Source organism: Bos javanicus, chromosome 5 (genome assembly GCF_032452875.1).
Source record: "Bos javanicus breed banteng chromosome 5, ARS-OSU_banteng_1.0, whole genome shotgun sequence".
In the NCBI taxonomy this organism is placed as follows: Eukaryota; Metazoa; Chordata; class Mammalia; order Artiodactyla; family Bovidae; genus Bos; species Bos javanicus.
The window spans coordinates 109,901,521-109,929,222 of NC_083872.1; the positions used below are offsets into that span (position 1 = coordinate 109,901,521).

The window sequence follows — 27,702 nt, forward strand, 5'->3', positions numbered from 1 at the left end:
GCTCCAAGGGAGAGAGAAGGGAAGACAGAAAGTCTGAAGCTATAAGCTTTGGGGAAAAGGGAAGAGAGAGGTGTAGGACCAAAATTCTAAATCTAGGGAACAGAATTGAGGGACTCTCCCAATATGACAATTATGGTCACCACTCGGAACTTTCTTCAACATTTACTGAGTGCACATACATACTATGTAGTCTTCCCAGGTGGCAATAGCTGTAAAGAACCCGCCTGCCAATGCGGGTTCTCCTACATAAGAGACGCAGGTTCCATCCCGGGATCGGGAAGATCCTCTGGAGGAGGAAATGGCAACCCACTCCAGTATTCTTGCCTGGAGAATTCCATGGACAGAGGAGCCTGATGGGTTACCGTCCATGAGGTCAGAGTCAGACAGGACTGAGCGATTAACACACATCAGTTTACTAGAATGTAAGTGCCACAAGGGCGGTGCCTGCTCCTGTTATTCGCCTCTCTATTCCCTGACTCAGGACTTGGCACAACAAGGTGGGAGCTCAATAATTGCTTCCATGTGTAACCTCTACCTCAAAGCTGCGCTCCAAGCCGCACCTCAGAGCTCAAGAATGAATGGTACGTATCTGTCCATCAACCAATTAACGTAGGGCAATATTTGCATATTGCCTCCCTATTGGTGAAATCCACGGTCCCTAGTTTCCTTCCAGCCAGTGGAGGGAGGGTCATAATATCGGCCTCTGTGGCCACAGTTCAGTTGCGACCCCATAGACTGCAGCACACCAGGCTTCCCTGTCCATCGCCAACTCCCGGAGTTTACTCAAATTCATGTCCATTGAGTCGGTGATGCCATCCAGCCATCTCATCCTCTGTTGTCCCCTTCTCCTCCCGCCTTCAATCTTTCCCAGCATCAGGGGCTTTTCAAATCAGTCAGTTCTTCCCATCAGGTGGCCAAAGTATTGGAGTTTCAGCTTCAGCATCAGTCCTTCCAATGAATATTCAGTACTGATTTCCTTTAGGATGGACTGATTGGATCTCCTTGCAGTCCAAGGGACTCTCAAGAGTCTTCTCCAACACCACAGTTCAAAAGCATCAATTCTTCGGTCCTCAGCTTTCTTTATAAGTCCAACTCTCATCCATACATGACTACTGGAAAAACCATAGCTTTGACTAGACAGAACTTTGTTGGCAAAGTAATGTTTCTGCTTTTTAATATGCTGTCTAGGTTGGTCATAACTTTTCTTCCAAGGAGTAAGCCTCTTTTAATTTCATGGCTGCAGTCAACATCTGCAGTGGTTTTGGAGCCCCCAAAAATAAAGTCTGCCACTGTTTCCATTGTTTCCCCATCTATTTGCCATGAAGTGATGGGACCAGATGATATGATCTTACTTTTCTGAATGTTGAGCTTTAAGCCAACTTTTTGCTCTGCTCTTTCACTTTCGTCAAGAGGCTCCTTAGTTCTTCTCTTTCTGCCATAAGGGTGGTGTCATCTGCATATCTGAGGTTATTGAGATTTCTCCCGGAAATCTTGATTTCAGTTTGTGCTTCATCCAGCCCAGCGTTTCTCATGATGTACTCTGCATATAAGTTAAATAAGCAGGGTGATAATATACATACAGCCTTGACGTACTCCTTTTCCTATTTGGAAACAGTCTTTTGTTCTATGTCCAGTTCTAACTGTTGCTTCCTGACCTGCATACAGATTTCTCAAGAAGCAGGTCAGGTAGTCTGGTATTCCCATCTCTTTCAAAATCTTCCACAGTTTGTTGTGGTCCACATAGTCAAAGGCTTTGGCATAGTCAATAAAGCAGAAGTAGATGTTTTTCTGGAACTCTCTTGCTTTTTCCATGATCCAGCAGATGTTGGCAATTTGATCTCTGGTTCCTCTGCCTTTTCTAAATCCAGCTTGGACATCTGGAAGTTCATGGTTCACATACTGTTGAAGCCTGGCTTGGAGAATTTTGAGCATTACTTTACTAGCATGTGAGATGAGTGCAATTGTGCAGTAATTTGAACATTTTTTTGGCATTGCCTTTCTTTGGGATTGGAGTGAAAACTGACTTTTTTCCAGTCCCGTGGCCACTGTTGAGTTTTCCAAATTTTCTGGCATATTGAGTGCAGCACTTTCATAGCATCATCTTTTAGGATTTGAAATAGCTCAACTGGAATTCCATCACCTCCACTAGCTTTGTTTGTAGCGATGCTTCTTCAGGCCCACTTGACTTCACACTCCAGGATGTCTGGCTCTAGGCTGATGATCACACCATTGTGATTATCTGGGTTGTGAAGATCTTTTTTGTATAGTTCTTCTGTGTATCTTTGCCACTTGTTCTTAATATCTTCTGCTTCTGTTAGGTCTATATCATTTCTGTCCTTTATTGTGCCCATCTTTGCATGAAATTTTCCCAAGTTATCTCTAAGTTTCTTGAAGAGATCTCTAGACTTTCCCATTTTGAGATTGCATCCAAGTACTGCATTTCAGACTCTTTTGTTGACTATGATGGCTACACCATTTCTTCTAAGGGATTCTTGCCCACAGTAGTAAATATAATGGTCATTTGAGTTAAATTCACCCATTCCACACCCTCCTGTAAAAACCCATTCCACACCCTCCTGTAAAAACCAGTTCTTCCTACCCGCTAGTAAAGGGTATGGGTTTAGAGGGATGGGAGCGGGGATGGGGTTGCTCAGAACTTTCAGTCCCCAGTCCCTTATTCTCCAAACTTGTTGGCACACAACTCAGTCACACAGCAAGTGTGACCCTACCTGGTATATCTGAGCTCTGAGCTGGGAGAGGCTGATGTTACCAAGAACTGGGGCGGGGGGCTGTAGGGGACCAGAGTCTCACTAAGTTGCAGCTGATTGTCCACACTGCAAAGTCAGACCATCGGGATGGGTCTGTGTTACCCTAGACGGGCACATCTTAGATCTAAGGTCCTTGAGGAACCAGAGCAGGCAAAGGGGGTTCAGGGAACAGGGGGTGAACTGAGCATACGATAAGACTAACTTTGGAGTGCAGATTCCTGGGCCACACACCCAGAGTCCTACTTAAACTGCCCAGGAGCCTGAATGCTACATTAGCTCCTCGGGGGATTTTGACACAGGCAGTCACCTCAGGGAAAACCACAGTTGGGTTAGTTGGTTATAGCTGCTTCATGGACAACTCATGTCTACTTGCCCATCCACTCTTAGGGATTCCCCAAGTCACTTAGAGGAACACATTTGCAAACAGCGAAGATGAGAACAGCTGCCAAAGGCCCCATTCCTGCATTTCCTGTCTCCTGTGTTGGTCATCCTTCCTTTCACCATCCTCAGATCCTTCCTTCCACACCTATCCTGATCCCCACCCTACCCCCGAGTCTGGGCCCAGGCTTTTCCTTCACAGTCACTTCCTGTCTCCCTCGCCAATTCTTGCTCTCCAGGACTTAGTGAGGCAAGCCTAGAGCCTTCATTAAAAGTAGGATCTGGCTCCCCTCACACACACACACACACACACACAACACAACACACCCTCCCTGGGCAATGTAGAGCACATTCCTGCACCCTTCCATCCATAAAGCTTGTGAATAATAGTTTCAACTCATTCACTTATTCAATGGGTGTTGATTGAACACGTATGTGTCAGCTACTCTTTCAAGCCTTGAGGATACATGGGTGAACCACATAGCTGAGATTCCTCATCCTCACAGAGCTGACATTCCAGTGGGGAAGAAAGACAGAAAACACAACGAGAAAAAGGAAATAGACGGTGGAAATAAGTGCTAAGGAGAAAAGTTCAGCAGAGAAAGTGGATGGAGAGCATGTACTGGGGACTCACTTTGCAGACACCCATCCATTGAATTCTCACAACCAAGTTTCAGATGGGAAGCCTGAGATCTAGGGAGTCTATGTGACTTGTCCTAGGTTTAGAAAGCAATCAAGTCAGAATCTGAACCTTGGTCAGATCTATGCCATCTTTAAAAAGTGAGTCTTGACAGTGTGCTCAGTTCAGTTCAGTTGCTCAGTCATGTCCGACTCTTTGCGACCCCATGAATTGCAGCACGCCAGGCCTCCCTGTCCATCACCAACTCCCAGAGTTCACTCAGACTCACGTCCATTGAGTCAGTGATGCCATCCAGCCATCTCATCCTCTGTCGTCCCCTTCTCCTCCTGCCCCCAATCCCTCCCAGCATCAGGGTCTTTTCCAATGAGTCAACTCTTCGCATGAGGTGGCCAAAGTACTGGAGTTTCAGCTTCAGCATCATTCCCTCCAAAGAAATCCCAGGGCTGATCTCCTCTTAGAATGGACTGGTTGGATCTCCTTGCAGTCTAAGGGACTCTCAAGAGTCTTCTCCAACACCACAGTTCAAAAGCATCAATTCTTCAGCGCTCAGCCCTCTTCACAGTCCAACTCTCACATCCATACATGACAACAGGAAAAACCATAGCCTTGACTAGATGAACTTTTGTTGGCAAAGTAATGTCTCTGCTTTTCAATATGCTATCTAGGTTGGTTATAACTTTCCTTCCAAGGAGTAAGCGTCTTTTAATTTCATGGCTGCAGTCACCATCTGCAGTGATTTTGGAGCCCCAAAAATAAAGTCTTCCACTGTTTCCCCATCTATTTCCCATGAACTGATGGGACCAGATGCCATGATCTTAGTTTTCTGAATGTTGAGCTTTAAGCCAACTTTTTCACTCTCCACTTTCACTTTCATCAAGAGGCTTTTGAGTTCCTCTTCACTTTCTGCCATAAGGGTGGTGTCATCTGCATATCTGAGGTTATTGAGATTTCTCCCAGCAATCTTGATTCCAGCTGTGCTTCTTCCAGTCCAGCATTTCTCATGATGTACTCTGCATATAAGTTAAATAAGCAGGGTGACAATATACAGCCTTGACGTACTCCTTTTCCTATTTGGAACCAGTCTGTTGTTCCATGTCCAGTTCTAACTGTTGCTTCCTGACCTGCATACAGATTTCTCAAGAGGCAGGTCAGGTGATCTGGTATTCCTATCTCTTTCAGAATTTTCCACAGTTTGTTGTGATCCATACAGTCAAAGGCTTTGGCATAGTCAATAAAGCAGAAATAGATGTTTTTCTGGAACTCTCTTGCTTTTTCCATGATCCAGCGGATGTTGGCAATTTGATCTCTGGTTCCTCTGCCTTTTCTAAAACCAGCTTGATCATCAGGAAGTTCACGGTTCACATATTGCTGAAACCTGGCTTGGAGAATTTTGAGCATTACTTTACTAGTGTGTGAGATGAGTGCAATTGTGTGGTAGTTTGAGCATTCTTTGGCATTGCCTTTCTTTGGGATTGGAATGAAAACTGACCTTTTCCAGTCCTGTGGCCACTGCTGAGTTTTCCAAATTTGCTGGCATATTGAGTGCAGCACTTTCACAGCATCATCTTTCAGGATTTGGAATAGCTCAACTGGCATTCCATCACCTCCACTAGCTTTGTTCATAGTGATGCTTTCTAAGGCCCACTTGACTTCACATTCCAGGATGTCTGGCTCTAGATGAGTAATCACACCATCGTGATTATCTGGGTCATGAAGATCTTTTTTGTACAGTTCTTCTGTGTATTCTTGCCACCTCTTCTTAATATCTTCTGCTTCTGTTAGGTCCATACCATTTCTGTCTTTTATCGAGCCCATCTTTGCATGAAATGTTCCCTTGGTATCTCTAATTTTCTTGAAGAGATCTGTAGTCTTTCCCATTCTGTTGTTTTCCTCTATTTCTTTGCATTGATCGCTGAGGAAGGCTTTATCTCTTCTTGCTATTCTTTGGAACTCTGCATTCAGATGCTTATATCTTTCCTTTTCTCCTTTGCTTTTCGCCTCTCTTCTTTTCATAGCGATTTGTAAGGCCTCCCCAGACAGCCATTTTGCTTTTTTGCATTTCTTGTCCATGGGGATGGTCTTGATCCCTGTCTCCTGTACAATGTCACAAACTTCATTCAATAGTTCATCAGGCACTCTATCTATCAGATCTAGGCCCTTAAATCTATTTCTCACTTCCACTGTATAATCATAAGGGATTTGATTAAGATCATACCTGAATGGTCTAGTGGTTTTCCCTACTTTCTTTAAGTCTGAATTTGGCAATAAGGAGTTCATGATCTGAGCCACAGTCAGCTCCTGGTCTTGTTTTTGCTGACTGTATAGAGCTTCTCCATCCTTGGCTGCAAAGAATATAATCAATCTGATTTCGGTGTTGACCATCTGGTGATGTCCATGTGTAGAGTCTTCTCTTGTGTTGTTGGAAGAGGGTGTTTGTTATGACCAATGCATTTTCTTGGCAAAACTCTATTAGTCTTTGCCCTGCTTCATTCCATATTCCAAGGCCAAATTTGCCTGTTACTCCAGGTGTTTCTTGACTTCCTACTTTTGCATTCTAGTCCCCTATAATGAAAAGGACATCTTTTTTGGGTGTTAGTTCTGTTTTTTTTTTTTTAATTTTATTTTATTTTTAAACTTTACAATATTGTATTAGTTTTGCCAAATATCGAAATGAATCCGCCACAGGTATACCCGCGTTCCCCATCCTGAACCCTCCACCCTCCTCCCTCCCCTCCTCTCCCTCTGGGTCGTCCCAGTGCACCAGCCCCAAGCATCCAGTACCGTGCATCGAACCTGGACTGGGGACTCGTTTCATGGGTGTTAGTTCTAAAAGGTCTTGTAGGTCTTCATAGAACCGTTCAACTTCAGCTTCTTGAGTGTATATACCCTTAAATCAATGTGGTAAGTGCGGTTACATTTTATTTCTGTAATAATCCATTTCAGTAATAAAAGAAACAAAGGAAAAGAGCTCTAAGCACATTTTATGTTACAGCTTTTATTGAGGAATGCAATAAACATACGTATCATTTTCCTGTACAATTTTAATGGCCTGTGGGGGAGAATCTTAAAAAACATCCGAGTCTGCTGAATGGTTGAGTTTAGGGGAAAAACTGACCCAGCACATGCCTCGCAACTCCCTGATGAGGTCACCGTGGTTCTGCAAGGTGAATCGAGGTCGCTTGTCAGGGCGACGGCCAAGCAGAACCGGAATCGCTAGATTCCGTTTCGGTCTCGGCTTTAACCCTCCGGAAGACCGGAAGGCTTGAGTGGATACCATGGATCAGTTCCCCGACGGGCCGCTAGGGGGCGACGGACCCAGGTGACCCTGGAGACCCGGCTCCCTCCGGCCGCGGGTGGGAAAAAACAGATGAAGAGGGTCTGTGATGGAGAAACGGCAGAAAAGTCACCGAGCCTAGAAGTCTGTTCATTCCGCCCTCCTTGATTTCAGCCCAGCACCCGTCACTGTCTTTCGCTCACTGTTGCGCCTGGACCTTTCTAAAACAAAAGCCTGACTTTGTCATCACCACTCGTTTAAAGTCTTTAACGACACCCCCAGCATAGTTAACAAGAAAAAAAGCTAAACGCAGGAACTGCGTGATCTTGCCCCGGCCTATTTCCAGGCCAACAACCTCTGGAGCCGCATTAAACTATTTTGAATTATTTGACCTCATCATCCTCTTTCTATCCTGTGAATCCTGAAATGTTTGGTTCCCCTCACCTGGAGTACCTTTCCACACCAGGTTTACTGGGAGAATTCTGTCTTCCAGCTAAATATCACCTTCTCTGTGAAACCTCCTGACAAAACAGCCCCCCCCACACACACACACACCCCGCAATCCCCTATCCCCGCCCCAGTTTAGGGTAGGGGTCCCTCCTATGTTGCCATTATCCCTGGGCTTCCCCCATCACGTGTAATATCTGGCCTTCTCTTTCTGTTTCGGCGCCTGTCCCAGAACAAGACGAATAAACAGTGCATGAACTGATTGCAGAATGGATGCAGGAGATAGTACAGGGTTCAGGCTCTGCCACTTGTGTGATCTCAGACAAACTATCTGGTTCACGTTGTGAAAAATAGCAAATCATTAAACAATACTTAAAAACAGTGCTTGGAACACTATAAGCACTCAAACGTCATTTTCACAGCAGCCAAGGTGCCGTTGCCCTTTTAAGGGCCCCCTCCCCACTTCTGCAGCTAAACGGAATATCCGCTCAGGGATCCGGAAGTGACTTCAGAGCCCCTCAGAAACATGGCCCCAGAACGTTCTTCCGGAAGCGGTCATAGGCATCTCCGTGACGCACGGCGATTTAGAGCGTCCCGCAGGGTTTCCATGGTGCAGCCCACAGTCCCGAGTCCCTCGGCTTTCTCTTGTTTCCGAGCGCTCTGAACAAGGCAGGAGGCGAGTCGCTCTCGCGACATTAACGCCGCTTGGAGGGGTTGGAAGAACAGATGACGCTCTAGGCAAGCCCGTCTTCATGTCTATGGTGCCGAATGCTCTGGCGCGCCGCTCCGGCTCGTCGGGACGGACGTTGCCCCTTTAATCGGCGGAGGGCGGTGCCAAGGAGGTCCCGCGAGAGCGGCGGGGGGCGGGGGGCGGTGCCGAGGCTGGGGGCCTGTGGCCGATGGAGCCCGCGATGGAGCCGGAGACTCTGGAGGCGCGAATCAGTGAGTGTCCGGGAGGGGCGCGGGCCGGACCGGAACCGGAACCGGGGGCATTAGGCGGTCCCCTTCCCGACGGGGGCGGGGTACAGGGCGCCCCCTCCTCACGCTCCGCCCCCGGCCCGGTGAGGGGCGGTGTCCCAAAACCCATACCTTAGATCCTGGGGTGAAGAAGGGAGACCCCCACCAGCTGCATGGACCCGCAGTGGGATCAAGTGCCACCCATCCTTCCGATTCCTGGGCCTCGACCCCCGGGGCCGAGTGAGCTGCCCCCAGCTCGGCGCCCAGAACTCCCGGGATGGAGACCGCAGCCTATAACCTCCTCGGGCCCAGACTTATCCGCGGAGCGGACACCCAAGTCATTCCCTGGACCCCGGGAGGGAGCAGGCGAGCGTCCCCGAGGGCTTCACCATACACCCAGGAGGGAGGGACCCCTGTTCCCCTTAAAGCCCCGAATCCTCCACTTTCTGGCGGTGCGTGATGGAACTCCCTCCTATCTGTTCCTTGAGCTTGCAACTCAGATTTGGTTGTTTCCCCACCCAGGAAGGTAGGACCCACTAACCCATGGAACCCCAAGTTCTGGCCACATAGAAACTCCTGAACTCCACAGGCTTGGGAGGGTCCCCGTCTCAAACTCCAGAAGAAATTTCAAGCTCTGTATCACTACCCTTCATCCAATCCCTCAGATTTCTGCACCGCCACCACAAACTCCTTTCCTGCCTCTCACCGAGTTTGCTCCAAAGGCCCGTGCATCCCTCCCTGTGTCTCCTCAGACCCAGCTCCCCACTCCTTCGGCTTCTGAGTGCTGGCCCCCCACATGGTCCACCTGACCTCCCTATCTCACACTGCAGAAGGTCCTCGCCTCTCGTAACCCACTCTGGACTGTGCTCCTCAGAGCACGGCTTGCTTCTCCCTGGACTAGTGACAGCTCTCTTCCTTTCCACTCACCTCTGCACCAGGGCTGCAGGGAACCCTCTGGGTCAACCCTCAGCTCAGCCCTTCGGTCCCAGGCACACCAGGGAGCCGCACAGGGTGATTTGGAATTATGGACATCCCCTTTTAAGCCAGTCTTGTGCAGCGTTGAATCTGGAGGTTGGTCTCAGAACCACACCGTCTCCAGTGATGTTTCACAGTCAGTCTGGCCAGTGGAGGGGGCAGGCATGGAAAGGAAGCACTCAGCGGCCATCGAGACGGTTCTGGAATGCCACAAGTGTCTAGGTCTCCACAATCACTTGGGGGTGGGGGATGAGCAGGGCCCTGACGGACAGATCTGACCAGACACAGGCCTTGAGCCGTGGGTGATACAGAATGGTATCAGGTTTAGCAACAGTGGACGATTACTGAGAGGCCAAGGGGTTTGATCTGAGCAGGAGGCTGGACTCTGAGAGACTGGAGCTGAGGGTGTTTTCTCTTTTTCTTCCTGTTGGTGCCATGGCGAAATTGTAAGCTCTTTTCTTGCAGTGATTGGGGGTGAGAGTAGCCTTTGTTGGGTAAAATATGACATTGTCAACACTGTAGAGTGACAGAGTGGAGTCACACCCTGTTGTGAAACATCTCCTTCCCTGGGTGTTCTGCCCTGAGGCCTGCTGGGGGAAGTGCTCCCCCCAGGTAGAGCTAAGAGGGCTGGGAGTTGAGGGCCAGGCCCAGAGAGGTTGGTCAGATCTCCTTGGACCCAGAGGCCCTTGCTCTGAACCAGATGCAGAGATGTCCCATGATGCCACTGCTTCGTCCTCCCTGGCTTCTGACTTAGGAGCAGACTCTGGAACTCACTCAGACTCACGTGTCTCTTGACACTTTAAGAGACTTCCTGTTTTAGGTTCCTCCAGCTGGGTGTCACCAAGTAGGCAATATCCAGCCCCATGCTATCTTTCTAACTGCAGACTGATGTTACCCAGGCTCCGTCCCTGTTGCAGGACTGGGAGGCAGAGTTGATGGGAGCGGGGAGGCAGCTATTTCTGGCATTCCTGAGTGGTCAGCAGGGGCTTCGTTTCTCCCAGGGAGTGGAGGGCTCTGCAGGGCTCCAAGAACAGACGTGTGCACAGGGAAAATGCTTCATTGAGGTCTCTGCTCAGCTGGACCTCTGAGGGCCATCCCAGAGAGCAGCAACCCCCACTAATACACACACGCTGTCTATACCGTCTCTCTGCTCTGAGTTTCTTTTCCATTTTTTTTTTTTTTTAATGATCTGTTTTTCCTAACAGCACTCTGCAGCAGTGTACAGCACCCTGTTTGGTGGCTTGTCTGAGCAGTCAGTGTTTCCTATGCTGAGCTGTTGAGTTCCAGGAGGATGGGGGTTGTGTTCACTGCCACAGTCCCACACTCAAAATATTTATTGAATAAATATGAATTGAATGATTGGTTGCCAGGCTCTGAGACCCTAGGGCACCAGGCCTCCCGCCACAGCACAGGACCCCAAATAGGCAGGCGCCACACTCCGAGTCCCCAGCCTGTCCCTGGCCACAGCTCCTGTGTCCCACCCTCCTGGGCTGTTCCCTCCACAGCCCCCGCTCAGTCCTCAGGCTGGGGCAGAACTGACCTGGACAGGCTGGGAGGTGACAGAGATCCAGCTCTGGCTGCCCCCGCCGCTCCCCCTGGGTGGAGTATGTTGTCATCCCAAATCATTCCTTATTTCGCCGCAACTTTACAAATGGGGAAATGGAGGTTCGGGAAAGTTATGTGACTTACTTAATAGTTTTTTTGTGTGGTTTTTTTGGTTGTTTTTTTTTCATTTTATTGCAGTATAGTTGTTACACAGCGTTGTGTTCATTTCTGCTGTATGGCACAGTGACTCAGTTCTACACATATATACATTCTTTTTTATATTCCTTTTCATTATGGTTTATCCCAGGATGTTGAATGTGGTTTCCTGTGTTCTACAATAGGATCTTGTTTATCTTTAATTGTTGTTTGACCAACACTGGGGGGGGTCAGGCGGTTCTGTCTGGCCTTGTTTACCACCCCTTCCTGTTTGCCCTCTCCTAGCCACTACCCGCTCTGGATTTGAATTCCCCCAGAACCTCTCCCTGCCAGCCTGCCGCCAAGCCCATGTTCATTCACTCATTTACTGGGGGGAGACCGACGTGTACATAAACGGCTGCGATGCGATGCAGTAGCAGACTTGGGCTCGCGATGAGGGTCAGGTCTGGGGGGACACAGGCGCACACTGCCTTGGCAGTGCTGCCCCCCGGGCAGGTGTGACCTTAGATTGGGAGGAGGCATACCTGAGCTGTGCTCCTTATCACGCCCCTCATGCCTTGCCCTGGGCTATTATCCATGGCTCTTCTCACATGTGGCTTTGAGCTGTTCCAAGTCATGTCATCCCCAGCCTGGTACTCCCTCTTGTGCTGCCCCTCCGGGCAGCCTCCCCTGAGTCCCCTCCCCTGGTTCCCAGTTCCCATGACCCTTTTGCCTCCCTCTGTTGCCTTGTACTGAGAACCTAGCTGCCCTTGGCCCACTTCCCAGCTGCGAAGCTCCTTGCGTTTGGAACTACGGCTGTTTTTCCCATACCTCTAGATCTCCTCTGAGAGTGAATTCCGTGAGAATTATGGGGACATTTTAGGAGCAGAATCAGAGGAGGTGTGGTTAGACAGGCGGAGAGGCTTACAGCAGAAGTGACAGTAAGGGAGCAGCCCCTGAGCACTCTCTCGACATGGGGCCCTTTGGGGAGAGGCTGTGAGGGGAAGCCAGCAGCCAGCAGGCCCTCTGTGCTCTGACCTGATGGACGTCAGTGCTGGGGTCTTGGGGCTGTTGGGGCAGGGAGTCAAGGAGAGGCCTTTCCGTGTGCTCAGTCGTACCCCAGGGCAGGAGCTGAAAGAGGCAGGGGTATCCTTTCACCAGGTCACACTAGCCCTCTGTTCTCCAGACAGAGCCACAAACCCCCTGAACAAGGAGCTGAACTGGGCCAGCATCAACGGCTTCTGTGAGCAGCTCAACGAGGACTTTGAGGGGTAGGTGACTTCCCTGTCCTTTGCTCACGTGCTCAGCACCTGCCATGCACCCTCCAGACCCAGCCTTGGGCAGACATGAGGGTGGGTTGAGACTCGGTTTGCATTCTTAATGAGCTCCCAGATTAATGATGGCATCAGGCACTCTGTGCCTGGACCCATTTTACAGGTGAAGAAACTGAGGCTCAGGGAACTCAGCAGTTGCCCTAAGATCTCACAGACCTGATGAGGCTCCAGGCTGCCTGACTCGTGCCCAGGCTTGTTTGGGGAGAAACTGCCGGAGAACTGCATGCTCCCCAGTTGGGGTACCCTTTGCTCAAGGCAGAGCCTGAACTGCCCGCATGAAACCCACACGGTGTGCTTGTCAGAACTGTCCGTTGGTGGTGCGTCCAGGCTTGGACTAGACCACTCAGCAGGGACCTTGAGGGGGGACGTTGTTAGCGGGTTCCCAGGCAGTGCTGAAGTTGGGAGCACAGCCCAGCGTGCTTCACCTCCGCTGCACCCCCACAAGTGCAGGCGCTCCACTCAGGATGCCATGTGGACCCTGACGTGCGTGGTCCCCACACCAGCTGCTCGGGCCCGAGTCCCATCCCTTCAGTTAGGGGGTTGCCTGGGTGAGTACTGGATGCCTCTGAGCCTCCATCTCTGCGACTGTAAAGTGGGGGTGATAGTGCTGCCTGCTTCAGGGGGCTCTTAGGGGCTTAGGCAGGAAAATGGAGGTGAGTCGCCTTGCACATTAACCACTCAGTACGTGTTAGCTGTTGCTGTCACTGGTGACAGTTAGGATCTGGTAGGTGATGTCACATTCTCCCAGCAGAATGTTCTGGGCACATTGTCGTGTCCTGCTCCCTGGCTGGGCCCCTGTAGACCGTGGGCATGTCTGTGTTAGGATCGGGTAGGTGATGTCACATTCTCCCAGCAGAATGTTCTGGGCACATTGTTGTGTTCTGCTCCCTGGCTGGGCCCCTGCCTCAGTACTTGTCTGTACAGCCACCCAAGGATATGCAGGTCATAGTTCTCAGTAAAGCCAGCCAAGGAGCTGAGCTCGTCCCTTTCAAAGGTTGCCGCCCTGCGCGCCCTGCCTGGCCCTGCTCTGTTGTGCCAGAGTCTCTGGCCCCAGTCAGTCCGAAGAGGGAGCTGGGCCTTTGCGCATGCCCTGCAGGAGCCTCTGCAGACTCCAGGGCCAGGGGGAAGAGTGGCAGCACTCTCAGGGTGCCTGGGGCTCTGTGACTAGTCTGGCTCTTTGCTCTTCCTTTCCCGCAGGCCTCCACTTGCCACCCGGCTGTTGGCCCACAAGATCCAGTCCCCGCAGGAGTGGGAGGCAGTCCAGGCCCTGACGGTGAGGAGAAGGAGAAACACAGTGCCATCTGTCTCCTGACCATGTGGATGGCACCAGGGGTGGGGGGGGGGGAGACTGAGGTTTTTGGGGTCCCATCAGGCTCCTCTTTAGAGCCCAAGGGAATTGAGCCAAGATGGCCTAAATAAGGGTGTGTGCCAGCCTTTGAGCGCCCTATGGCAACCAGTGAACCAATGGGCTGGCCTCCCACCCCAGACCCTGCACAGTTAGGCCTCTTGCAGGGAGGAAGCCCTCGGTCACCTGGTCCGGGGATTCCCAGCTCCGGCTGTCCCTCAGATCTTCTGGAGGCTGAATCCGGGCCCCACTCCAGCCCTGCTGACAGAACACCTGTAGTACATGCATCCAGGAGTCTCCGTGTTTATAGAGCTCCCGGATCATTGCGGGGCCCGACAAGGCCAGCCTGTTGATGGCCTCCAGACACAGGACCCCAGGCACCCTTTTAATAGTCCGGTGTTTGTTTTAACGTGTTAGGGTTTCGGTGTTTTTTTTTCCTCTCCTCACGTGTTAGTTCTCACATATGTATGGCTTAGGATGAGGCTGAGGTTGATGGTGCCTATTTACATTTCCAAAAAACCATCAAAGGAAAATAGTGAGAAAGTAATTTACAAGTGGTACTCAGATGTGGCCAGGCCATGGAGGGACTAAGTTAGTGATGTGAGTTGGGTGTCACCAGGCTCTCAGAGTGGCCCGGCCCTGTCTTCCAGGGGTGGTGATCAATCTCAGGGGTCTCTGAACCTCAGAATCCTTTTTTTTCTCAAGTCATTTTCTCCCTTCTCACTGCTGGTCTCTGGACTTTTGGGCCCTGGCTGAGGTGTGGGAGAGAGGCTGCCTCCTCTGACCCACCCAGGGGCCCCCGTACCTCACACCTTCCCCCCCAGGTGCTGGAAACATGCATGAAGAGCTGCGGCAAAAGGTTCCACGACGAGGTGGGCAAGTTCCGCTTCCTCAACGAGCTTATCAAGGTCGTGTCTCCCAAGGTGGGTGCCTCTATCATATGCTCAGACCTGTGCTGTCATGGGGGGTTGAACAGCGAGGATCCCAGATCGAGAGAGGAGGGTGACTGCCCTCCTCCTGACCCAGCACACACAGACCCTTTCTCAAGGTCTCCTTCACACAGCTGAATCCAGGACAGCTGGGCTTCTAGGAAGAATGTTCCAGGCTGCCCGGTGGCTGGCTGACTCTGGAGCAGCTCGGCACATAGGGAGAAATGACTGCAATGAAAGAACAGCTTCCCCAGTGTGGGCTGCTCAGGTCTGAGCTCTCTCCCTGCAGACCTAGCCGTGGCAGGTCTGGGCACCAGGGTGGGGTGCCCTGGTGCCCCCACTAGGTGTCTAGTGGAGGGTGTCCCTGTCCCCACTTACAAAAGTGGCCTCCTGAAGCCTCAGATCTGAGGCCCCAGAGTCCTCCCGTAGGGCACGAACAGGTTTGGTGCCTCTTCTTGGGTGTGTGAGAGCCCACCCCTTTCGCCCGTCCTCACCCAGGCCCGTCCCTTGGCCCGAGCAGCTGAATGACCCAGTAGCTGTTCTCAGGAGTTGATCAGTGTGAAAGCTAGTTCCCTCAGCCGAGTGTACTGCTGGGAAACTGAATGGGGCCTGGGGCCAAACGGTCCCACACCTGCTCCTTCCCTGGTCAGCCAGAAGCCTGGTAGCTCCTCCTCCCTGAGGTCACAATGTTAGGGGTTCCATGAGCCAACCGTGAGTAGATGCTGGGCTCTGGGCCTTTCAGCTCTGCGTCCCCAGTGCTGTCTCTCTGCTGTCACCTTACTGAACAGGTAGGGGACTGGGACGCCCAGGGCCATCTCAGCTTGGGAGCGGCAGGGCCTGGAGCTCTGCCGGGCTGGTCAGGTGGGACATGAGGGTCCTGTAGGCTGAGGTTTTGGAGGGAGTCCTGGGAAGGCAGCCAGGTTTGGGCTGGGGTTGGGGCTGCAGTGAGTGAGGCCAGCCAATGCAAAGCTTCCTCTCCCCCCGGTCCCTGAAGTACCTGGGTTCTCGGACATCAGAGAAGGTGAAGAACAAGATCCTGGAGCTTCTCTACAGCTGGACGGTTGGCCTCCCCGAGGAGGTGAAGATTGCAGAGGCCTACCAGATGCTGAAGAAGCAGGGTGAGGCCCCAGAGGTGGGGGTGACCACCCTCTCTGCTCTGCCCTGGGGCTCCAGCAGCTTCAGGGCCCTGTCAGCAAGATCATGGGTGTGCCTTTTAACTGCTCAAGACCACAGAGTCAGTGGGGCCTCATTATGGCTCTGACTGAGGCCAGATGGGCTGCAGAGAAGATGGGTTTGAGTCAGCCTTCCCCTCAGAGAGTGGCCCCCCATGGAATGGTCTCAAAATAGAGGCTCCTAAGTACACCCTGTGCCGGCTGCTGCTTGGCATGGTAGTTCAGGAGCAGGCCTTGACCCGGAAAGGCAGCACCAGCGTGCTGGAGAAAGCCTGCCTCCACGCTCCCTCCTACCCTTGCCTGCCCCCCATACCCCGCCCCGCCCTAGCCCCGAGACAGACAGTCTCCCCACTGCAGGGATTGTGAAGGCCGACCCCAAGCTGCCAGATGACGCCACCTTTCCCGTTCCTCCACCACGGCCGAAGAATGTGATCTTTGAAGATGAGGAGAAATCCAAGGTGAGGCTTCAGGGAGGGCCAGAGGAGGACCCCAGGCCCCTTGAGGGTCAGCGGATCCCAGCCCATGGTGGCACTGTCCTTGGATCAGAGGCTTGCACTAAGCACGGCTGTGTGGCGGGTGCAGGCGCCAGGTGTTAAGCCCTTACGCGTGGTGATGCTGCCCGCGCGGTGCCCTGCGCTTAGTACACACAGGCCTGAGCCTGGCGGCCGGGGGTTGGTCTGAGGGCATTTCACAGGCTGATCAGCAGGTTGCCTGTCTTTATGTCTGTGACTCTCAGCAGTAATTTTGCTAGCTTTTTGTTAAAGAAGCATGTGCTCATGGGCAAGAACTTAAAACAGCCCAGAGGTAAGATAAAAAAAAGCTTCTCTCTACCCAGTCTAGTCCCAGAGGGTAACTGCTGTTGAGTTTCCTGTACTTCCTTCCAGAAGAATTCTCTAGCAACATTAATGTAATTTTTCACAGCATTTGTGGAGAACTTATTTCTGCTGGGCACTGTGGAAAGCACTTACATGCAGTGTGGCACTTGTCCCACGGCCACCACGTAAGATTAAGATGTTAGTAGATTCTTTAAAAAAAACAACATAGGATTCATTTATTTTATTTCATCGGCCTCTACAGCATGTGGCATCTTAGCTCCCTGACCAGGGATCGAACCCACACCCCATGCAGCAGGAGAGTGGAGTCTTAACCCCTGGACGGCCAGGGAAGTCCCCACTGTCAGTAGGTCCTTGCCACCCCATCGAGAGCTTAGTGACTTACTCACGTCCCACCTCCAGGAAAAGGAGCCAGCACAGGACCCCAGGCCCAGAGAGTGCCGTCACAGCGGGTCCCTCTCTCTCCGCAGATGCTGGCCCGCCTGCTGAAGAGCTCCCACCCCGAGGACCTCCGAGCAGCCAACAAACTCATCAAGGAGATGGTGCAGGAGGTAATAGCCGAGCCCAGGGCTCAAGGAGGTGGCGGGAGGGGATGTTGAGCTGGGCCACCGAGGGGAGCTGTGTATATGTGTGGAACTCTGCAGTGACCCAGCTAAAGGGCCGTGACAGCACAGAAAGGGCTGACTGAGTCAGGGGACCCTGTGGGCAGAGCCAGGGTCAGTAAGTGCAGAAGAAAGCATTTCCCAGCAGCCGAGCTGACCTGCGCTGGCTTCTGTGAGACTGACTACCTCTTCTATAAAAGTTAGAAGGAAATTAGCTCTTACTGTACTTAAGATAGAGTATGTATACAGAGAAGGAAGAATATACGTGTATTTCATAAGGACGTGTACCTGTGTTGGGGGTGCATGCTGAAATCTTTTTTATTGATAAGAGTAAGTCATCAAAAGAATGCAGTCCAGACACACAGAGGCAGACATTCTGGGCTATCTTAGGGTAAGCTATGTGCTCTGACAACCCAGAGAAAGTCAGGGCAGCCCCTTTCAAGGAGGGCGACCGTATCAGACAGCACAGCACAAGCCCACCTTTCATTCCACAAGGAAGAAGCGTGTGGGGTGAGCAGAGTGGGTGCAGGATAGCAGGGTCCCTTCTGCAGCAGCCTTTCAAGGCCATGAGCTCCCCCCACTTGCCACACACCGACAGACACCTCACGGGGTCCTGGCACTAGTTTCTCTGTTGGTGACCACTCAGGTTCCCTTTCCCTCTCAAGTACAGGCACCTCCTTTCAAGGGACAGACGGAGCGGGAGGGTCTTGTAGAACCACAGGTGTGGATCTAGACCCCAGGCCTCCAGCATCACCTGGCAAATGTGTTGGACTCAAAGATCCCTGGGCCACCCCTGGAGATTCTGATGAGCTTGTGCGTCTAGAGCCTTGGCGAGAGGAGAGGAAAAGTGAACACAGGGTGGGCCAAGGGCTTCTTGGACCAGAGTGCCCTGTCCAGGGCCCAAGGGGCTCTTTGCAGGGGCTGATCCCACACCCATCGGGCGCCTCCAGGGTGGTGGGGGGCAGCATCCTGGCTCAGGTCCGGGCCTGACCCGGGCTCTCCGGGGCTGTTTGCCAATGCCTCCCCAGGACCAGAAGCGAATGGAGAAGATCTCGAAGCGGGCGAGCGCCATCGAGGAGGTGAACAACAACGTGAAGCTGCTGACCGAGATGGTGATGAACCACAGCCAGGGCGGCGCGGCGGCCCGGAGCAGCGAGGACCTCATGAAGGTGCGCCGCCCCCCACCCGGCCCCCCCCCCCCCCGCCCCAGTGCCCCCGCCGGCCTGACCTGCTCGCCCTGCTGCCCCCAGGAATTGTACCAGCGCTGTGAGCGCATGCGGCCCACCCTTTTCCGACTGGCCAGTGACACGGAGGACAACGACGAGGCCTTAGGTGAGCTGCAGTTAGAAGGAGCTACCACTAGGGGGCCCCCCCTCCCTTCTCCAGCAGTGATCTTGGGTTTCTCCACTTTGAGGAAGAAGGAAGCGAAGCTGAGGGGCTGACCCTGAGAAACTATGGGCCAAGCCCCCCCTTGGCAGACATCTCGTTTACTGCCTGTAAGCTGCACAGGAGGGGGAATTGTTCCTTTTTCACAGCTGGGGTTCAGGGAGGGAAGTGGCCTGTCCAGATCATCAGAGTGGTGGCAGAGCCAGGGAGGACTGGAGGCTCTCCCTCCAGACGCTGCCTCCTGGTAAGGGTGAACTTGAAACCAAGAGCAAGTCCCTCAGGCCTGAGCACCTCCACAGCTGGGCCCCGCGGCCACACGTAAGGGTCTCATCCTTGTTCTGTGCCCCCACACGAGCCGTGCCTCCCAGCAGTGGTCTGGGTACCATCTCAGCCCCCATTCATGGCCTTCCCTGAGCGCCTCCATGGCTGGGCCCCGTGGCCACACGTAAGGGTCTCATCCTTGTTCTGTGCCCCCACACGAGCCGTGCCTCCTGGCAGTGGTCTGCTACCATCTCAGCCCCATTCATGGCCTCCCCTGAGCGCCCCCCGCATGCCAAGTCCCTGGTGCAGCCAGGAGGCTCGGCCCTCAGCTCCCCTCAGCCCTGCCCTGGAGGACCCGGCTTGCGGCAGACGCGGTTCTAGGCCCGGGGCTATGGCAGTGACCAAAGTAAACAGCCAAATCCCCCAGGAGCTCTTATCCCATGACACAGGAGCCTGAGGGTGTGAGCCTGGCAGTTTGTTGGGCGGTGGTAAGGGGCATGGAGAAGAGCAGGGAAGGAACTGGGGTGTGGGGCCGGGGGTGAGGGAGGGCCTCCCTGAGGTGACGTGGGTAAAGACTGGAAAGCAGGAAAGGGTGAAGCCGTGTGGAGATCCAGGGGTTTCCAGACAGCAGGGCCAGTGTGGGGGCCTGGAGACCAGGGCCTGCGTCTGTGTTGAGGGGCTGGCAGGGGGCAGCCCGGAGGCTGGATGAGAGTCACGAGGTGCCTGAGGCAGAGGAGTCAGGATGGGCTGTCCCCAAGCCCCACGCCCCTCCCACGAGGCTTGGGATGCATGTGGGGCATCCTCCCCACCTCCCCCAGAGGCCCCCACAGTCCTTCAGCCCAGCCCCTCCCCTTCTGCCTGTTCCAGCGGAGATCCTGCAAGCCAACGACAACCTTACCCAGGTCATCAACCTGTACAAGCAGCTGGTGCGGGGCGAGGAGGTCAACGGCGAAGCCACCGCTGCCTCTATCCCCGGTGAGGAGGTGGCGGGAGAGCTGGGAGGGCCCACCGGCCAGAATCCAGGGTGGGGCGCTGGTCCCAGAGCTCAGTGGCCCCTTAAGATGAGGGAGGCCCCCACTGGGAGAGCTGGGGGAGGAGTCTGTGCCAAGCCTGCAGCTGCAGGGGAGGAAGTCTGGATGCGGGGCAGAGGGGAGGGGGCTGAGGGTCTGGCAAGGACAGGCTGGGGAAAGAGGGCCTCCCTTTCATTTGACAAATCTGACGCCTCTTGTATGGGCCTGGATGACATCCCAAGGCTTAGTTTGATTATCAGAAGTGCACAGGGAGGGCTTGACACACAAGCATTGCAGCTCAGCTCCACTCCGGGTAAAGCGACAGCCAGGGGAGGCTAGAACGGGCCTTGCTGGGAGAGGCTGGGGGGCACTGCCCAGAAACAGTGGAGTCTAAGAAGGGCCTTAAAGGACGAGAGGCAATCCGCCAACTATGAGGGAAGCAGGAAGTACGTTCTGTGCAGAAGGGACACCACGTGCCAAAGAAGGGGCCTGGCAAGCAGATCCCAGGCAAGGGTAATGTGGCCAGGAGGGGAGCTTGCTGCTCCCTGACCCCAGGGACTCTGCATGTCCTCCACCCGGGGCTGGCCTGACTCTCCTTCCCCACCCCAGGGAGCACCTCGGCTCTTCTGGACCTCTCAGGCCTGGATCTCCCTCCGACAGGCGCCACCTACCCAGCTGTGCCCACCCGCCCTGGCGACCAGGCCAGCCCGGAGCAGCCCAGCACCTCAGTGTCCCTGCTTGATGATGAGCTCATGTCTCTGGGTGAGGAAGGGGCTGGGGCCGGGCCCGGTGTAGGGCAGGCTCAGCTGCAGGTCGGGGGTGATACCCCGGCACATAAGGCAGCTTTCAGAGTGTGGTCAGGTCAGCCTGTTCCTCCTCCTCCTCTGAGTCCTCTGGAGAATGGGGGAGGGGCATCAGGCCCATTTCACAGCTGAGGAGGTTGAGGCTCAGAGAAAGGAAGGAGATCCCGCCAGGTCCTACTGTCTGGGGTGAGGCTGGCCCCACCTCTGATAAGCCAGCCACACCTAGGCTCTGGCAGCCTAAGGGAAAACAAAGGGACTTCCCTACAGCAGGTTAGAGCCTAGAATTGGGAGCTACCCAGGCAAAAATCAGCAATCTCTTCACCCCTGAGAGGAAGAGGAGGGGAGCTCTAGGCTCTGAGCACTAGAAGCTCCAGGAAAGCTGAGCTCTGTGACCCCCGCTGGTCCCAGACCAGGCCTGCAGTCACTACAGGAGGGGTTGGGGCTCCTGAGCCTGGCGGGGAAACGGGCTCAACCCTGGGGCAGAGCAGGGGCACCCAGCCGGGCACACAGTTTTCAAGTTCCCAACTTTCAGGGGCAGCCGCCCCATCTGAGAGCATTGAAGCACGAGAGCCTAGTAGCCATCTCCTCACAGTGGCCCTGATGTTGTGACAAAATAGAGGTAGGTGGTCGGGCTCTGTCACAGGAGACCTTACCCTGTCACAGGGGTCTCAGAGGATATGTTAGGAAAGTGACTTGGAAGCCGAGTCAGACTGAGTTCTCCTGAATTGGTTCTGAGGTAAAACCTACACCTGACGGACTCCAAGAAGCGATGGAGGGCCGGGGTCCCAGCGGGGGCACCCCTGACACACCACGCTGCTGTCTTAGCCCCGCTCCCCTCAGCCCAGGACACAGTGAGGCCAGCACCCCTGGTTTACAGATGCCAGAGCCAGGCTCCGAAAGCTGACCCTCTTGTCCAAAGGGCCACGGGCTTTGGGTGAGACCCTCCGATTCTGAAGCCTCCCCGGGAGCCTCTCTGCTGCTCTGGCTCGGCCATCAGCCAGGACGGGGAAGCGAGGACTTAGAGTGCGGAGGGGGACAGCAGACCAGGTCGAAGTCTCCTCTGCGGGCCGGTCAGCCAGCACCCCTTCCCTGGGAGGCTCTGACCACAGGGCGTCCCGAGGCCTGCATCAGAATCCCACCACCCGCCCCCTTTGCCTTCGGAGCTGGGGGAGACTCTGAGAGAACTGAGCAGCACTGGGCGGCAGCTACCTGACCTGGTGGTGGGTGTGTGAGCCCAGCCCCCACCCCACCCCTAGCCAGCGGCTTTGGGGAAGCCACCTCCGGGTGAGAGGCTGTGTGTGTGCTCGGCACTTCCTGTCCCCGCTGTCACAGCAGAGCCCTGAGCCTCCAGCTTCCTCTGCTTGCTGCTCAAAGTGAAGAAAATGTGGGAACCAGAACCCGACGTGGCAGGGCAGCAGCCGCCCAGCTCCCCCCTGCTCGGGGCAGTGGAGGAAGCCTGGGACCACAAAGGGGGCTCGTCCTGAACGGTTTTCTGTGGCAGGAAGGGTGCGGGGTGGGGGTGGGGCAGGCAGCACAGGCTTCCCGTCTGCCAGGGAGGGTGTCCCAGCTCCTTTGCGTCTGAATTGTCCGATTCATTAGCGACAGCAGTCCTCAGAGGCAGATGCTGCTGTTGTCTCCTGAGGCGCAGGAAGGTTGTCACCAGCCCGGGGTCACAGCTGAGTGGCAGAGCTCTGTCTGAACGCCAGTCTTCAGGCCTTGCTCTGGTCACATCCACACTCTGGGCTTTCCAGTGGTGTGACCGTGGGCAGGTTGCTTAACCCCTCTGAGCGCCTGCTTCCTCATCCCTAAGGGAGGCGTGAGAAGCCTACACCCACCTTTTAAGGTTGCCTGAGGATTGAGGCCCATGTCTGCAGTGCCTGCCTCAAGGGTGTGGGAGCTGATAGTCTCCACTGTTGGCCTTGGTCTCAGGCGTGTCCAGACGAGGAGGCCCAGCAGTTGCGGCCTCCCTTACCTCTGCCCATCAGGTAGCGCATCAGCCCGTTGTTCCGTCACTTGAGTCATGTCCAACTCTGTGACTGCCCTTGGACTGCAGCACACCAAGCCTCACTGTCTTATTCACGCTTTGCTACAAACAAGACAGAGGTCAGACTGCCTGGTGACCTACTCCCCTCTACTGACCAGCAGGCAATGAGCAGGCCTTTCCAGAGGGACCACTGCCTTCTTTGCCCCCATCAGCCAACCTTTTGGCACATGCCAGGGCAGACAAGGCCTTTTATGTCTGCCCTGGCCATCATCTGCATGCTGTGCCCAGGGCCCCTGCGGCCCAGCCCAGGGTTGCTCAGAGTCGGTCAGGCTTGGGCCCAGCGCCCTTCTGATGCTCAGAGGGTATCTATCCGTCGAGTCAGTCATTGGACGGGCACAGGATGCTGACTCCTGCCACCTGGATCTGTGAGAAAACGGACCTCACATAGTGTCTCCCACCCCCCACGCCAGCTCCCACCTGCCCACTGTCAAACGAAGGCAACCTCAACCCTGACCTTAGCGGTTGAGTCGGCCTCTGAGCAGCAAGAGAGGAAGTGTGTTTGGGCCAGAGAATGGGCCCTTGGGATCTTCAGTTTCTGCTTCTCTCTGCTGAGACAGGGAGGGGGTTGTCCCCTTTGAGCTGAACCTCTTGGAAGAGAGGGCGCAGGGGGAAGGTGGAAGCCAGGAAACCCTGACCTGACACAGAGTCCCCCCAGCCCTCTTGCCTCTGCTCACAAATCCAGCTCCTTTACCTCTCTCTCACTTCTTTGTAGGCCTCAGCGACCCCACACCCCTCTCTGGCTTGGATGGTGCTGGGTGGAACAGCTTCCAGGTAGGAGGGGTTGGGCAGGGCAGCTGGGACAGGCATCCTGAGGGGGCAGGGACGGGAGAGGTGGGCAGGAGGGCCCAGGGCAGGGGCGGTGGGGGTGGGGTGCAGCCATCTCCGGATGGAGGGAGGTGGGTGGGCCCCTCCTCAACTTTCATCGCTTTTCCCTGAGGTCTCAGCCTTGGGTTCCCTTGGGTTGAGCTAGAGGCTCCCCGTTCCTTTCTTGTGACTCTGAGGTCCTTGAAATGGGATGTTTTCTTGAGTAGAACCCCAGATCAGACTTGGCCACCAGTGGCCCTGGAGTCAGGGGCTCAGGCCTGTGGGGATGTTGTCTGTTCCTCTGCTGCTGCTGCTTCCCCAGATGTCACCTGCCAGGAGGGAAGGGGGCCTCAGGGCAGCGCCAGGTGACCCGACACCTTTTCAGCGCAGCCTCACCGCCCTGCATCCTTTGTACACCCAACAGTCGTCCGATAGCACGGAAGCGCCAGCCCCGACTCCGGCCCCCAGTGTGGACATTCGGCCCCCAGCGCAGACACCCCTGCCCGCGAGCAGTGGCCTGGATGACCTCGACCTCCTGGGGAAGACCCTCCTGCAGCAGTCACTGCCCCCGGAGTCCCAGCAAGTGCGGTGGTGAGGGTCCGCCCTACCCAGACCCTCCCCTACCCCGGGCCCAGCAAAAAGAGGCCCAGTGCTGGTTTGGTCAGTGAACGGCATGGCCAGAGCACCACCGCACGCCAAGTGCTGCCCGGGGCTCGGGGACACAGAAGTGACCAGGGCAGGCGTGGAACATATGAGAGCGGGGTCCATGCCCCACTCACACACCCTCCCCCAGGCCTGCCGGCCCCTGAGAAAGACCCAGAGGGCTGCCAGGAAGGAGGGCTCTGAACCCAAGTGGGTGGGGGAGCTTGAGTTGCCTTCTCCAAGGCAAGGAGACCAAGGCCAGAGAGACAGGGTATCTGAGCCAGCCATCAGGGACCACGAGGACCCCAGCCGTTCCTGTGCCCCTCATCTTCTGGGCCCTGAAGATTCACCTCTCAATGCACCCTCCCCCCAATAAGGGAGAAGCAGCAGCCAGCCCCCCGGCTCACACTCCGGGACCTGCAGAATAAAAGCAGCTGCAGCTTGCCCAGCTCCAGTGCCACCGGCCTGCTCCACACCGTGTCCCCTGAGCCCCCCGGGCCTCCGCAGCAGCCCACGCCCACCGAGGTCTCGCTGGCCAACATCACTGTGCCTCTGGAGTCCATCAAACCCAGTGAGTAGGGCAGTGGCGTGGCTTCCTGCCTGCGCCCCACTCCTCCCCCCACCTTGTGCTGTTGGAAGATAGATCGGGGGCAGCAGGTGGGAAGATGGGCTCCCCTCCCAGCCCTGCCCAACTCGGTGGGGGGCTCTGGGTAAGACGCTTCGCCTTCCTAGGACTCAGTTTCCTCATCAGTCCTGGAGTGTCACAGAACTGCATTCCAAACTCCAGGATGGGGAATTCCTTGGCAGTCCAGTGGTTACTGGACTTTGACTGCCAAGGGCCCAGGTTTGATCTAAGATCCCACCAGCCATGCAGCATGGCCAAAAGAATAAATAAACTCCAGGGGACTTCTCATGGGTGGCCCCTGCATCGCTCCCCAGGAAGGGCAGGGCCAGGACACAGCGAGGTCTGGGGGGGGTCTCCCCAAGACCATAGGGATAAAGACCCAGGTCCAAGCCTGTGCTTCTGCCCACGAGCAAAAGAGGGGCCACTTACAGCACCAGACTATGACCAGACAGGAAGACCGGCCAGGCTTCTCAGCGCTGTCCATCTTGTAAGCGCACGATGACAAGGGCAGTCCTTGGGAGCTGGTTAGTGGTGCCAGTGTCTTAGCAGCCTGGAGGACCCTGAACTCAGAGACACAGAGTGACTGTGCCTGGGTTACACAGCGAGAACGTGCCCTCAGCTCCTGCATAGCCCTTCTACTCCAGCATGCCAGGAGCAGCCACGCGGCACTGCGTGAGCCCGACTAGGACTCAGTTCCAGGGTGGGCGTCCTGCCTCCACCATCGTGCTAGAAGTCCACCTGCCCATCTTGGCCCCAGACTATACCCCTGACTGCACTGCTGCCCAGGGTCAAGGCAGCACGCTGGGTCTGGGTCTTTTCATTCATTCCCAGCAGAGCAGTGAGCACCTGAGGTCAGCTGGGTGTGAGGGGCTGATCGGATGTGCTTGGGCTCAGGCTTGGCACCCCGCCTCCGCCCCCTGCCCCCATCAATCTCTCCCCGTCTCCCCTGCCAGGCAGCATCTTGCCAGTGACCGTGTATGACCAGCATGGCTTCCGGGTCCTCTTCCACTTTGCACGAGACCCGCTGCCTGGGCGCTCCGACGTGCTGGTGGTGGTGGTTTCCATGCTGAGCACCGCCCCCCAGCCCATCCGCAACATCGTTTTCCAGTCAGCTGTCCCCAAGGTGACATGGATGTGCCTCTCCTCAAAGCAGGGTGATTTGGGGTTGGATGTGGAGTCAGCTCTCCAGAGCAGGGGGTAGAAGGGAACCCAAGGGCAGGGCCCTGGGGCCCTCAGGGTGGAGCTCACAGGAGGTTGGCTTTGTTCCTGAGGGACTGGGGACAAGAAGCCAGGGCTGGCTGTCCCCAATCTGCCCTCCGACCCTCCACAGGTCATGAAGGTGAAGCTTCAGCCACCCTCAGGCACGGAGCTGCCAGCGTTTAACCCTATCGTTCACCCCTCAGCCATCACGCAGGTCCTGCTCCTTGCCAACCCCCAGAAGGTGAGTGAGGGGCCCGGCTGTGACAGGGCATGGCCATGGGGTGGGGGCAGCCTCTTCTCCCGCTCTGACCCTCTGCCTTCGCCATCTCTGCTTCAGGAGAAGGTTCGCCTCCGCTACAAGCTCCTCTTCACCATGGGCGACCAGACCTACAACGAGATGGGGGACGTGGACCAGTTCCCCCCACCAGAGACCTGGGGGAGCCTCTAGAACCGAGAAGGCTGGGGAGAGGAGGGGCCACGGGACTGGCTGCTGCCGAGCCTAGGTGGAGGCCGTGGCCGCCTGGGTGTGTTCCCACGGCCATATTCCCCTGGGTCTGGTGCTTCTCCCCTCACCCCTGCAGCCCCCACCATCCTTGCCCCCTCCCCTACGGAGCCAAATCCAGCAGGAGGCTGGGCCTGGGTTTGCACTGGTGGGGACTGTCATCACAGGTGGGAGCCTGGAGCAGGGAGGGCCTACACGGCCCCAGAAGGACTTGGGGTCGTGGGGGAGAAGCATGGCTGTCGGGCAAGGGCCAGGGCCTCAGGCCTAGCCCGGACCCCAGCCTGGGGAGGGGTCCTCCCTGCCTGTCTCTTATGCCTTATGGGAAGGCCCAGCCATAACTTGGGGCCGGGCTGGAGCCGGGACCAGCTCAGGCCTCCTCCATAGGAACCGGGTGACTGTGGGGGTGACGCCTGCACCCCCAGCCCTTTGCACTCTCGGGTTTGTGGTTTGATTCTCTTAGCTTTTCTCTCTGAGTGGCCCTGTGGTCACCATCTCAGGGGGCCCAGTGCGGGGAGCCCCCCACCTGTCCCCCACTCCTCCTGGGGATCTCACTCTACCCGCCTGGCCCCTTTGCTGTCAGGCCTCTGGGTGGGGGGACTATGGGGGTCATGTGACGGCTGGCCCAAAGGTAATGCCCCAGGCGGTGCCCGCAGCTGGGGGCTCCCGGGCTCCTGGCCAAGGGAGGTCCTACACTGGAGTTCTTGCGTGTCTCTTTCATTCACTGGGCTTTGTTCACCCACCTATCCATGGGCAGAAGTGGGGTCGGTGCGTGAGTGAGAGCAGGAGTATTTATGGAAATAAAACGTCCATTTTCCTGGACCAGCTGCTCTTGTGGCCCTTCTGAGAGAGAGGGAGTCAGGAAGGATCCAGGCGTGCGAGGTCCCCGGGGGCTGCCCCACAGACTCCTCTGCCTCTCCTGGGAAATAAGGCCACGGTTCCCCTCCTCTCCGCTCCGGATCCCGGCACCGGAAGAGGCCCTGCTCGGGGGCCTGTGGCCACTGCTGAGTCACCAGAGAGAACCCGGGGGGCTGTGGGGGGGCCCAGAGCCATCCCAGCTGGAAGCGAGTGGCTGCCTGGGCCTGCTAGGAGCC

At 55.4% G+C, this 27,702-nt stretch overlaps 1 protein-coding gene across 7 annotated transcripts; it reads left to right on the top strand.

The window, feature by feature from the left end:
* The first annotated feature begins 7,674 nt into the window (after positions 1-7,674).
* Positions 7,675-27,430, top strand: GGA1 (golgi associated, gamma adaptin ear containing, ARF binding protein 1). 7 transcript variants are annotated; one of them, XM_061418457.1, is made up of 17 exons: positions 7,675-8,449; positions 12,306-12,390; positions 13,651-13,726; positions 14,623-14,721; positions 15,722-15,845; positions 16,257-16,357; positions 17,203-17,283; positions 18,363-18,503; positions 18,585-18,666; positions 19,849-19,956; positions 20,601-20,753; positions 23,551-23,609; positions 24,028-24,233; positions 24,662-24,855; positions 25,863-26,032; positions 26,240-26,350; positions 26,447-27,430. In XM_061418457.1, the coding sequence occupies exons 1-17, from the start codon at positions 8,407-8,409 to the stop codon at positions 26,555-26,557; spliced, it is 1,944 nt and encodes a 647-aa protein (XP_061274441.1). In that variant the 5' UTR covers positions 7,675-8,406; the 3' UTR covers positions 26,558-27,430. The 7 variants fall into 7 exon arrangements, with proteins under 7 accessions (XP_061274441.1, XP_061274444.1, XP_061274446.1 ...); XM_061418460.1 differs by having other exon boundaries at positions 7,912-8,449; positions 24,067-24,233; XM_061418462.1 differs by having other exon boundaries at positions 7,927-8,449; positions 20,652-20,753; positions 24,067-24,233.
* Positions 27,431-27,702: the final 272 nt, after the last annotated feature.

What these genes read in the sequence shown, in the direction of transcription:
- GGA1 (XM_061418455.1), top strand. Translation starts at nt 8,924, where the DNA reads ATGGAACTCCCTCCTATCTGTTCCTTGAGCTTGCAACTCAGATTTGGT. An exon ending in GCAGCGAGGACCTCATGAAG is followed by an intron (nt 18,504 to 18,584) that starts GTGCGCCGCCCC and finishes TGCTGCCCCCAG; the next exon opens with GAATTGTACCAGCGCTGTGA. An exon ending in TCTGGAGTCCATCAAACCCA is followed by an intron (nt 24,856 to 25,862) that starts GTGAGTAGGGCA and finishes CTCCCCTGCCAG; the next exon opens with GCAGCATCTTGCCAGTGACC.